The sequence below is a fragment of the Epinephelus fuscoguttatus genome, linkage group LG16 (assembly GCF_011397635.1).
Source record: "Epinephelus fuscoguttatus linkage group LG16, E.fuscoguttatus.final_Chr_v1".
NCBI classification, from domain to species: Eukaryota; Metazoa; Chordata; class Actinopteri; order Perciformes; family Serranidae; genus Epinephelus; species Epinephelus fuscoguttatus.
The window spans coordinates 27,981,621-27,994,221 of NC_064767.1; the positions used below are offsets into that span (position 1 = coordinate 27,981,621).

Genomic DNA, 12,601 nt, shown 5'->3' on the forward strand with positions numbered 1-12,601 from the left:
TCCTGCAGGGTTCAACGCTAAGGTTTTTTTTCCACTTGCCCGGTCGGGCAAGTTGGTCAGAGATCTACTTGCCCGAAGTCAGTTTTTACTTGCCCTATAAAAATTGTTTAATTTAAGCGGCTATCATTTAACAAAGACTGCAGTTATTTTTATGTTATGTAATCTTTATTCATACTGTATTTAGTAATTAAAACAACATGTCATGTATTGTAGCTTAATTCCTACACAAATATGACAGTGTCAGGGCTTAAAGTGAAAAATTTGTCAATCATTCTCCGTCTATAATTTTGCGCCCATGCCCACCTCTATTTATTTTTCACCCCTCTCTCCAGTTCTGCTGTATTAACTTCGGGTTTAATATATTTTGCTTCTGCCCTGCTCTACTCTACTTCAACACTACTTAGCTCTCTCTCTACTCTACCAGTAGACTACCACATCCACCTGTTGCACAAAACGCACACAACAGTATTTCCCCTATGGAGTTGTAGCAGTGGAGGTGAAGCACACGCATGAAAAATAATTTTCACATGTGTGAAACTTTTTTGTATGCTTGCAAAGCACAGCCTGCTGGGATGTTTCTATGTATCTACTGGCACCAGAAGGGCTCTTTAGGACTAAGTACATACAGTACATGTGTGTACAGTATGAGCAGGTGAAATGTCTGTCTAGCTTACGTATGATATGTCTCAAGATTTAGGAACATACAATTTTATTGAATATAATAAAAGTAAAAAGTCACTTGACATGCTGCTGTTTTGTGCTATGACCTATTCAAGTGTTCAAGTTGTTATTTACGTGACAACGCCTGAACACAACACAAGCTCAGCATGAGTGCCGTGCTACGCTGTTGGCAGAGCAACATGTTTGTCTGTGCGTAACAGCAGTCTCGTGATGGTTATTTACACAGTGTCCATAACAGTAACTTTGTCAGCCGACAAACTGCACCGGGCTCGGGGTCAGGTTTGGTCAGGAAAATACGGCCCGAGCTGCTCTAGCGTGCTCACCTGTGTGTGTGGCGGAACTCCGCCGTGCACGATACAAAGAGCAGAGGAGAATAACGCGTGACCATGTAGAGACAGAAATGACACAATGACATAACAACATAAATAGTATATTGTTATGTTATTATATCAAGCGTCTGTCGCGCAAAATAATATCAATGGGGGCTGTGGGCAGGACATTGTTACATGTGCCTGTGACTTCAGGCAGAGAGACCGCTGCATCAGAGCCGAAGGAGCACATTTTAAAATACATTTATTTTATCAATTAATTATTAACTTTTACTATTTTTAGCAACTTGCCCGATTGGGCAAGTGAGTTGTTAGTTTACATGCCCGACCTTGAGTTTTACTTGCCCCGGGCAATCGGGCAATCCTTATTGTTGAGCCCTGTCCTGTGTACCGTGGCACTCGTAGCCAGACTTGTGTGTGGCCTGCATTCTACCACTAACTGGCAACCAGACGCCAATCAGAGTTTCCTGTAATTACGTAATTTTCATATGCAGGTCTAAAGGTCAAGTATGTGAGGAAGTCTGGAGGGCAGCTTGTCTACTTATGTGTCTTGTCATGCAACTGGCTCCTCAGAGAAACATGAAGACATCCTCCTGCCAAACAGCTGCTGCTTTCTGTTATACAAAGTGCTGTTCCTTCCTGGTGTGCAGCATCCTGTTTATCTCTGTCATATTCAAAAGGTGAGTTCCTTAACTGCTTGTCCGACAATATTTACCACAAAAGCACATTACAGTGTGGCCTACATTTCCTTCTACCCTTTCATGTTGTGAAAAAATGTGGAGCCTGGAAAGTGTCGTGGGCTACAAACAAATTTGTGGAAACCTGTTTTAGGTAACATGTACTCTTAAGATTGTATCAACCTGTTGCAGTAGGAATTGAAGTAACAGGTTATTGCAGCTACAAGGGCTGTCCTGAATGCCTTTCGCTTTGGCTCTAAAACTTACAGTGAATATTTGAAGTTTTGGCAGGAGGCTGAAAATGACTCGGGAAGGACTCTGCGAGACATTTCTCCATTCTCGGCTCTTTTGGTTTAATCAGAAGCATTGTTTTTTAAAGACGCTGTTATTCTTCAGCACTGGTTCTCAACCTTTTCAAGTGGCGGCCCCCCAAGAATAATCACGTTGGTGTTCAGGAGCCGCGCCTGACCCGCTGGAATGGCACACTCTGTGTTCATGTGCATTCAAACTTTGACTCTCACAAACACACTCAATAATATATTCTAAGGCAAATGATATCATTGGTAGAGGTGATAAAAAAAAAAAAAAAACAACATAAAAAAACATTAAAAAAAACATAAAATAAATTTAAAAAAATAAAATAAAAATAAAATAAAATAAAAATATCCAAATCCCCAAACTGAAAACAGAATATATACCCCCATGACACCTGCTGAGCTTCTCATTAAAAATTTTAAAAAAAAAAGTCACTGATTATGCCGTGAGACAGAGAAGGTATGATTTTTTTTAAAGTCAGACCTGGGGCAGGTGGTTTCTTTGAGCACCAGGTGAGGAGTCAGTGGAAAAACAAGACTCATATGTTTTTCAAAGTGAAGATATTTGAGTATTATATGAATATCCCCTCAGTAAAACACAACCAAAAACCATGGTGTGAATACTTAACAACCAAAGTAACACCTGAATCTCCTTCTTTTCTGCCTGTGTATCCACTGTAATGTAGGAGGAACAGTGTGTGTGAGAGGTAGCATGGGGGCGCTCGTCTCTGATAGGGTGTGGCTGGATTAGCGGGATCTCTGTGTTTTAATGGGATTATAAACAGGGAGAGTGGCCGAGCGGCACGTACTGACACGTAACCTCTGCCGCTGACTCTGCTCGGGTGTGGAATACAACAGAATGGAGGAGGACAACCCTGCCATGGAGGCAAGAACTACGCTGACTTGTCCTGAGTGACGGGAAGTTTGACTGGAATTTGAACACCAGACACATGGCCGCTAATTATTTTGTTTTCATGGTTATTTCAGTGATGATAGCAAATCACAAATTGAATCAATGTTTATAACAAAAAAAGAGAAACAAAGAGATTCTCATAAAAGTTCAAACAGGAATAATCATCATCAACTACCAATGAACATCATTTCCTCCGTATATCATCCACATACCTTGGCTGTCCAATCTCTATTAAGGTAATATATGCATGTGACACAACGTCCATCCCCATTGGGGTTATCCACATGGCGCACGTATCCTGTCCCATTTCCAGGGTAACATGCCACCATTGCCTGAAGACGGAGAATGAAAATGCATGATTAGTGAAAAGAGATTCACAGAAAGCACAAACGTATGCATTCAATGTCTACATCTCATACGAATCATTAAACACGTCAGCAGGAGTAATGCATGCACACAGAGAGGGATCAATCAAGGCTGCATTTAAATTGTGTGTGTGGGTGCAAATGTAGCTGCAAGTGCTGTTCTAGTCAGTCAGAACCTGGTCCGTGGATTCAGCTCGACTGTCTCTGTTGGCCCGTGGTGCAGATGCAGCAGACAGTCTCGGCACAGCCAGATGGCATTGTCTTTGCCTCACCTGCGCCCAGACTGATACACGCAGTGGCTGCTTATGACACAGCTGATTCATTATAAACTTTAAACTAGCGAGAAAATAAACCGGAGATATCACGCACCACGTCAACTTCCCCTTGCCTTTTCCTGCTCTATTAAGACTTGCATGATCTGCTTGGGTGTTGGCAGTGAACCCTCTATGAGCTCTTGTAAACTTCTTGGTGTAAACAGTGTGGAGAGTCCCTCGGAATTAAGACACACACAAGTGGTGACTCGCGCACTGCTGGGACGGACTGTGACAAAGACTTGTATTTGCTGAAATAAGACTTCCATGGAAGACAGGAAGTTTGAAGAGAAAAAGTTCAGTTTTTACACTGCCTGCAGTATCAGATATCAGACCATAAGCACTGGAAATAACAACCAACACTTGCGGGACGCCGTGCAACTGTGTGTGTTTTCTGACTTGAAAGTGGAGCTTAAGTTTGCGGTGAACATGCACAAGCCCAGAGGGCAGATTCAGCCCTCATGCACCATGTCTAAGCAGTGATATGACAAACAAAAGGCAAGTTCCTCCACATTCTTCCATGCACTTGGATCAACAAAGACCATGGCAACATTATTATAACATGCACAGCAGACTAAACTCTTGTCTCGTGCCAAGTGAAATATTGTCAGACCTTCTATGTTTGAATCTTGAAAAGCTATCATCTCCTCAGAAAAATGATAGGATACGCTATATTTTAAAATATTTGGACTTGGAGTTGAAAAGAATCACAGAATTTAGTCTATGACAGTCGATCTATATAGTATTGCAAAATCTGTGCATGCAAGTTCTTTCTAAGGTCAGCAAGCGACAAAAAAAACAAAAAAAAAAGCCTGCATCACATTCATCACACATGCGTGTGAACGTTATTTTCCTGCGCATCTGACCATAGTTGCTTGCGTCAATCCACATTGTGTTGACATGTTTTGAGTGATGCAGGTTGCCACTGCAATACACGATATCAGGGTCTTCAAAGCCGAAAAGCAACAAAACCCCACCATAAAGATGAGGGGGGAGGGAGGGGGAATCAAGCTGACAAAGGGCTTCCTGTCGGTAAGATGCAATACAGTAAGCTTTCCTGTCAGCATGCGTGTTAAAGAGAGGGAGAGAGAGAAAGAGGGGCACACAGACAGAGAAAGCAGAGGGGTGGGGCTGGAGCAGTAGAGAGGAGTGAACTGCTATAAACTTTGACTCCTGGCCTCCCTCCAGAGGGAGCAGTATTTTAATGGTTGTGCTACGTGCAGAGCGTGAGGAAGGTTGGCTGATCCTCGGCTATGTCGCCCTTCCCACCCTTAACTGCTCGGCTCACGCTACAAGGCTGGAGATGGGTAAACAGTCTCTGTTTGGAAAAGTGTGCTTTTGCTGACTGAGATGTGTGAAGTTGGTATGTGTGTGTGTTTGTGGGGGGGCTGACTGGAAGTGCGAGAGCCTTGGCACTTTGCAAAACCCTGGACACAGCAGTTTCCTTAGACTGGGCAAGTGTCGAGACTCTATAAAAGTTTATCTACTGCAGGAAAGCTGAAGTCCAGCACAAGCTCAATTATGCACCTGTGAGCATGCCAGGTAAGGTCGTATTAAAATATACAGCAATATCAAGTTTGGTTTTCTGAAACGTACGCTATTTGATCAGCTGGCACTTCTTTAAACCAAATACACACCACGCTGACGGCATACACAAATAATCCACATACAACACATGAGATTGGAATGCAGACCAGCTAGTGTCTGCAAAGTGCTATTTAACTCCAGTTTGACTTTCATGTGATCTGGTCATGTGGACCCAGCTAAGATACAACAGACACCACTTTTGATCAAATCTGCAGTCAGAGAAGTGCAGAAAGCATGGCGCTAAGACCCTGGTGAAACATGCAACATGCAGCAGCAACACACAGAATCAGAGTGCAGCAGTTTGTACTTGAAAAATGTGGAGAAAAGGGAATGATACTCCACAATTAAAGACAAATATTATGACTACAAATGCAGTTAATTCCTAATATTCCCTCTCTCTGACTAAATCACTACAAACTGACAGAATGTAAATATCTTAACATAAGCTGGTCTAAATGAACTAGTATAAAATGTTCTAATGATTTCTCCATCCCAACATGGCAACAGTTTGCAAACTGCAGCAGTTTTTTCATTGCCACCTTCACCTCTGACCTTTACCCCTGTTTCAGCTCCCTTTCCTATAAGCCACTTATTCTTCCGCGTTCCTCTGTGGCCCTCATTAGGAGGTTGACCTCGCTCATTTGTTTACATTCCACAGGCACAGCTTCAGAGGCCTTCTGGCATTTACAGGCAAAGTCTAAACTGGGGATAATGTCAAACAAGTACTTTAAAATCTATGATTATTATGAGACATCACTGCTGATAGAGAGGTGACAGTGGCATTCATTACAGTGAGCCAAGGTCACTGATATTCTTGACCACAATCAGGTGTTGGGCATCCAGAATAATTCACTAAATCAGATATGAAGGGATCAAATCAAATATGTTTTTAAATTTCTGAAGGGGAGGTCATAAACTGAGGATCCCTTTGTGTGGGAGAGACTAATGCGTTCCATGCAAGTCGTGCGCTGATGTTTATTTTTCTTCCTTGTCCTCAATTTGTCTCAGACAACTGCAGCTCAAACCTCAAATAAACCAAGCATAAACTGGATGGGACACAGCAAACCGAACTAAGACTAACATTATGTATGTGAGGTCAGACACACATAACATACTGTTAGATATGCCTCTGTTTTTCTTAACTCTGCTCAGTTCATTTAAGGACATGAAGGTGTTTCAACACTGTTATCATTACTGTTATTGGTAATAAGTGTTACCATGGTAAGTGCTGCTTGTAGTGAACACAATTTATCTACCATTATCAATTTAAAGGTCCCATATTATGTTCATTTTCAGGTCCATATTTACATTTGGGGTTTCTACTAGAACATGCTTACATGCTTTAATAATCAAAAAATGCACTATTTTTCTCATGTTGTCTGCCTTAATATACCTGTATTCAGCCTCTATCTAAAATGTGTCATTTTAGACTGTAATGGCACTGTGGCGGGAGTTTCTACCTTTATACAGTTTTGTTGTGACATCACAACTTCCTGGAAGTCTTCATGGCCCGTTTAGAGGCAGAGTTTCTGAATACGGACTGTGCATTTCTCTGTGGACTGAGCTTTTTGATACTTTTTACATTGTTTATACAACAGCTTTACCAGCTATATAATAAAAAAAACACGTGGAAGTTTTAGTTTTTACTTTGTCGGACCTTTAACCCTTTGAAACCTTGAGAGCAATATCACTTTTCTTGTTCTGCTTTCAGACGCCTTTTGCAAGTATTTAAATCTTTGAATCCTGAGCAAATTCATGCATTTTCCTTCAAAAGCATGGCTCAAGACTGCCACAAAATGGTCGCATTTTACGAGCAGTTTTGGAGTCAGCGCAAGTATTTTTTTCAACTACTCGCTCGTGTTCGACCTGCAAATTTGCAGGTGGTTTTTTTTTCCCATGTTGTCAAACGAGAGAGTGAGTCCGCCAGTATGGGCCTATGTGTGTCAGAAGAGGAAAGTGTGGGAGTGAGCGATTAGTTAACCGCGAGGATCAAGTCATCTACATTCATCAGTAGGGTTGTTCCAGCTGAACTGCGCCTTGCCTGGAGAGTGGACAAGAGCAGGTGGCTGCAGGATGAGGAGGTGACAACAAGCTGTGGTCAAGTTGGAGGTTGAATCCAAATGTCCACCCTCTGGACTTGCAGACTGAGCCCTTGAGGACTTCAGTTGTACAGTGTGACGTATTTGCTGTCATCACGTCAAGTCTGCGAGGGCAGAGACTGCAAGCAGCTGATAGGAGGCTCTAAAGACCGTTTTACTCGTTGCCGTGGAAACGTTTAACTATCACTGCTGTCATATTCATATATAAGTCATATAAGTTGATGAATAGTGCCTACTCAGCTGTTCCTTCAGATAACAAGGTATAGATCCCATGTACAGCCTTTTTTGTGACTAAACAAAAATGTATTAATACATCTATAGAAAAGACTACACATGATCAAAAACAGAATTATTTGTAAGTAAGGACAGGATTGTAACTAAAGAAAATGGACACTACTTACATACATTACAAAATATTATCAGACTCATATCAGTTTGTTCTCAGTCTCCAATTGTTTTAATTATGATAGATGAATTTATAAAAATGCTTTACAGGCGATCTGTTTATGTTCGTGGTTTAACTTCCATTTGACATGGATTCTCATGTAAATCAGCATCACAGCAGTTTGCTGCTGCAGAGCAGACCTGTCCCCCTCAACTACACAGCTAAATAAATTGTGTCTGACTATAAGGTTAATATTTTCAGAGGGAAAAAAATACAAGACAACACCTTTCATTAAAGATCAGTTGGATACAGTCAGGGCATCACATCTTTACAGATGTTAGTTTAAGAATCCTCACATCCCACTGACCACAAGTCTCCGTAAGTCTCAAGTCTCTTAAAAACAGTCGAATGTAAATATACAGTAGACTCTGTATAGTTTACGATACAGTTAAAATGGCCAAAAATATGAATAACTGCGTTGCAGGACAATTAAAGGCGTGCCTGTAAATGTTCTGCTTGTGCTCCTAAAATTTTCAGTAAGGAGCTACAGTGCTCTGGCTAAAAGAAGTTAGTCTGGAGCCCTGAAAATCATGGGGAACAAGGCAGTGAGCAACTTGGTAAGAAATGTCCCACAAATTGCAATTAAAAAAAATTATTATTACATTTTAAAATTACGTTATAGAAATATATAAATTGTTAAGCTCTCTTTCCAGGGCATTTCCTTGTATGTTTGTTTTGAACTTCCTTTCCTTTTATTTTTTTTCACGAACGTCCTTATTTCAATTTTCTCTTTTTACTAATTTCTTGCTAATTTTAAATCAGATTTTGATTAATTTTGAAAGATATCAAGCCAATTTGCTCAGGTTTCAAAAGGTTAAATCAGACACGCAGCTGGTTTTCATGAATTTATCTAAATAACCTATTGTATTCAAAAAACAAACAAAAAAAACTAGTAAGTAAAAGGGAAGGAGAGACAGTGAGCACCTTGCATGTTAGTAAACAACACCTGGGGTGTTGGTGGCTTAGTGGATAGAGCAGGCGCCCCATGTACAAGGCGGCTGTTGCCGCAGCGGCCCAGGTTCGACTCCAGCCTGTGGCCCTTTGCTGCATGTCACTCCCTCTCTCTCTCCCCCTTTCAAGCTTGACTGTCCTATCGATTAAAGGCTAAAAAGCCCCATAAAATATCTTTAATAAAAGAATAAAAAAGAAAACAACACCTAATGTAAAAAGGGACAAACTTGACTCTTGAGTGCAGTCAGTGGAAAAGACAGTAGAAAAAACATCCCTCAGCAGGCATGCACAGTAACTCCAGGCCAGCTGCCATAGCATCACATAATGATGCTTTTTACATAATAAGCGTTTTTGATGTCAACTAAGGCTGTCGGCTAAGAATTTCCATCTCTTGTCCACAATACAAACCTCTACCACATGTTTACAGCTCAACGATAAACAAAGTTGTGTGTACAGTATGCGAATGCTTCTGTGGAGGCTTGAGAGAGCCTCAGTGTTTCAGCTTCACAGGTGGTGTGGTATGCTTGCAGTTTTGTCACGACTGCCACAGAATCATAAATAATGAAAATTCCATTATGAAATCAAATGGATTTATAAAGCTGTGCCAAGTGGAGTACAAGTGAAGAAACAGCCCGTTGTCGCTCAAGCAATTTGATCAGACAGAGAGGGCAGGCTACAAAAGCATTTTAACTGTTTTTTTTTTTAATGGCCCCTTTCTAGAGGAAAGCGAGGGACTGACCAAAGCCTGCGACTCCCCTCTCGTCAGTTAGAACGGAAAAAGCCTTTTGATGAGAGGTGAAACGTCTTCAAGAAACTCAAGCAAGTCCAGTTGCCTACGATATAAGAATTACCATGACCAGGATGACTGACCTCACGCTGTCACTCTGCCACCTCCATCAGACTAAATTTATATACATTTTTTATCCTGGAAGTGTTTCACAATGTCTCACAACAACCCCTGTACACACACTGAAGGTGGTGGAGCTGGCATGCATGGCATCACTCTGTTCAGTGGGGGCTGTTTGGGGTTCAGTGTCTTGCTTGAGGACACTACAAAGCAGCTGACACCTATAAGCTCCTGCCAGGCGATGTAGACATTTCGTAATGTTTACCAGTGATCCATGCTAACTATCAACCATCTACCTGCTAGAAGTCCTCTGTTCACATAAACCAGTGCAACCAAAACTTCATTTTCAGCTCCACTAAGCACAAAAAAATAAACAGACCTAATCAAGATACCATCAACTGCTCTGTGGAGTTTTCTCGTCGGCAAATACAAGTCATGTTTACATTTAGTGTTTCTTACCAGAACTCAATGTGCGAATGAATCATTAAGACTTAATTAATAAAAATAAGTTTTGTGCATTTCCTTTCTAATAAAACATGAGCATATAAAATGTAATAACATAAAAATGTAAAAATGGGTTATTGACATGTGTCTCTGCCACCAACTTTAGAGAAAACTGGTGGCAGGGGCGTGGAATGCATCACTCATATACAAACTTTGCTTAAGGAGTAATTTGATTCAATGTTACTACAACATTTCCAGTCAAGACCAAGCAGCAACCTCTGGGCAAAAAAATGAAGCAAACACCAAAGTACTAAAAACTGCAGTTTTTTAAATGGCCACTTGAGGCTGGTTCCAGAAGCCAGTCTTTCCCCATAGAGCCTCATTTTTAAAATGCCCAACTTTACAGCAGGATTAAAAATGGTTACAGCCTGGTACAAAAATGGTTTTGGTATCTGTAGCTAATTTCTAGGGCTGCCCCCTACCAGTCGACCAAACGTTATTCGACCAGAAAGGTCATTAGTCGGCAAGATTCCACTAGTCGACGAAAAACAAAAAAAAAAAAAGTGAAACTCTATTAGGAGCTGCGCCTTGTCAAAATAAATCAAAACCTATATGAGTGGACCATTTGGGAATTTAATTTGAAAGTACAAACACAGGGCCACGCTCAGCAGTCAGACAGGAGTCACGTTACAAACCAATCACAGCTGACAGATATCTTCCTCTTCTTCCGTAAATATTCAGTCTGATAAATTTGGAAAAGTTGATCGTGTTAGTGCAAGGCTACCTAGAGCTTTACATCTGTCCCACAGATGATAGGCCTACACACTTATAAACAGCACCTGGAAGAAGATCAGCTCTGCACCTTACAGGTAAATAGGCTATACGATGCTTGTTAGGGTTGCTTAGCAGCCTCAGACGCAACCTGCCACTACGCTCTCTCAGAAAAAGCCAGATGTCACATTTTCCAAGCGGTTAAAGACGCGGCATGTGTATGGCCCCTACTTTCCAGGGCTGGTACCTGCGGTTATTCCACAGGCTAGTTAATAACATGTCGGGCAGGAAATCCAAAGCGTGGTGAAGGACGAACCCAAGGTGATATGTAAACTCATCTTCATTGGTCGACTACAAACATGACGTATCATCTGAAACATGTAAGTAGCTACATGCCCATTAGCCACTTAGCACAATCATTACTGCTTTGCCGACAGCGTCATTAACAGGGGGTTCGCTCAGGGTCCTCACTCATCCTCGTGCCAGCCTCTCACCCAAGTATGGTCACTTCTGGCTCCAAAAATCCAAGATGGCAACGGCCGAAATGCCAAGCTCGAAGCTTTAAAATGGGAGTCCATAAACCAGCGGGTGACGTCATGGTAGCTACACTAAATATTTTTACAGTATATGGTCAAGCCATGCTATAAAAAGTTATTTCTCTGCAAAATCACTTCAGGAATTTGCAACCTTTGTTGAGACAGTCTGGTACCTGCAATACTTACGTACATGTCTATAGGGTTACTGTGAACAACTACTTAAATTACTAATTTGTCTGCTGCTGTTTAGTCTCTAAAGTGTTATAATAGTCAAAAATGCCCATCACTAGTTCCTGGACCACACAGCGGTACCACCTTCAAATTATTTGTTTTGTTTGACCACCAGTCCACAGGTCAAGGTGCTCAATTAACAATATGATGCTGTAATCAGATCATGTTTGATATTTTTGTTTATTAAATGACCTAAAGTAATAATTAGTTGGCAAAATTGTTGATGGATTTTCTGTTGATTGACTGAATGATTAATTGAACAAATGTTTCAGCAGCACAACGTATCTGACCAGGCATTTCACTCAAACTGCTCATCACCGCTGGTTTACTGTGAAAGAGCTGCTCAACACAGACGTGTCAAACAGCTCCATCCCAACAGATCTAACTCTCACCTTGTGTTGACCTGATTGCTTGGAGGGATACACTGATCACTGTGATGCTATCAGCGCATCTCCGGTTTGAGCACTGATGTGAGCCATGAATTGGGGTGGAGCGAGAAAGGAAAAGCTGCAAGGGGTCTGCTCACTTCACAGAAGAGATGCTTATCCAAACACGAGTACAAACAGTTGGGATGGAGACCTTGTAGTGCAGGGGAGTGTGGGAACTGAGGCCGTTTGGGCCCCGGCCCGGGACAGCTTGCTGTTTTATCTGTCAGACAGTGGTGCTGCCTCAAAAGGAAATCCCTGTTTAAAGTAATGACCTAGTTTATTCTTTTCTTCTTTACTGTAGGCTGTGAACAATAGAGGGACGTATACAGCGGTGGCGCTACCCTTCACCCTTAACATGCTGCAGCGGAAACACAAACACCGTTTCTGGTATCATTAGCAAATACTCTGAGGGGGACTGTGTAAAGGTTGTCGGCCTTGGAGATTTCAGCACACTGCTAGATTCTCTCATTGACAAACGAGATAAAGGCAGAGGCTGCTGAACTCTGCCTTTAGCCTGAGAGCTGCTTAAATCTTCTTCTAAACTCAGAATCCACCCACATCTTCAGACCTTCTCTTACACGTCATAAAATTGCACAGGATAAGAAGGGATGTTTGGCAGAATCAGACAGCATTAGCTCATCTTCAAAACTGTCCTGCAGTCAGCTAGGTGGT

At 41.6% G+C, this 12,601-nt stretch overlaps 3 protein-coding genes across 4 annotated transcripts in view; 2 read left to right on the top strand and 1 right to left on the bottom strand.

Moving 5' to 3' along the window:
- The window catches only part of ggps1 (geranylgeranyl diphosphate synthase 1), a 182,453-nt gene extending 175,380 nt beyond the window's left edge, over positions 1 to 7,073 (top strand). The window contains exon 5 of the transcript XR_007451297.1: positions 7,058 to 7,073. The gene's annotated coding sequence lies outside the window, so the exon portion shown is untranslated. The remainder of the gene's footprint in view (positions 1 to 7,057) is intronic.
- egln1a (egl-9 family hypoxia-inducible factor 1a) overlaps positions 1 to 12,601 on the bottom strand; it is a 32,290-nt gene that overhangs the window by 7,259 nt on the left and 12,430 nt on the right. The window contains exon 2 of one of the 2 annotated variants that reach the window (XM_049600260.1): positions 3,127 to 3,246. The exons of the other annotated variant lie outside the window; for it this stretch is intronic. Within the exon in view, the coding sequence (XP_049456217.1) occupies positions 3,127 to 3,246 (120 nt within the window). The remainder of the gene's footprint in view (positions 1 to 3,126; positions 3,247 to 12,601) is intronic. 2 annotated transcript variants of the gene reach the window in all.
- tsnax (translin-associated factor X) overlaps positions 4,862 to 12,601 on the top strand; it is a 33,260-nt gene continuing 25,520 nt past the window's right edge. The window contains exon 1 of the mRNA XM_049600265.1: positions 4,862 to 5,132. Coding sequence (XP_049456222.1) covers positions 5,126 to 5,132 — 7 coding nt within the window. The 5' untranslated portion in view covers positions 4,862 to 5,125. The remainder of the gene's footprint in view (positions 5,133 to 12,601) is intronic.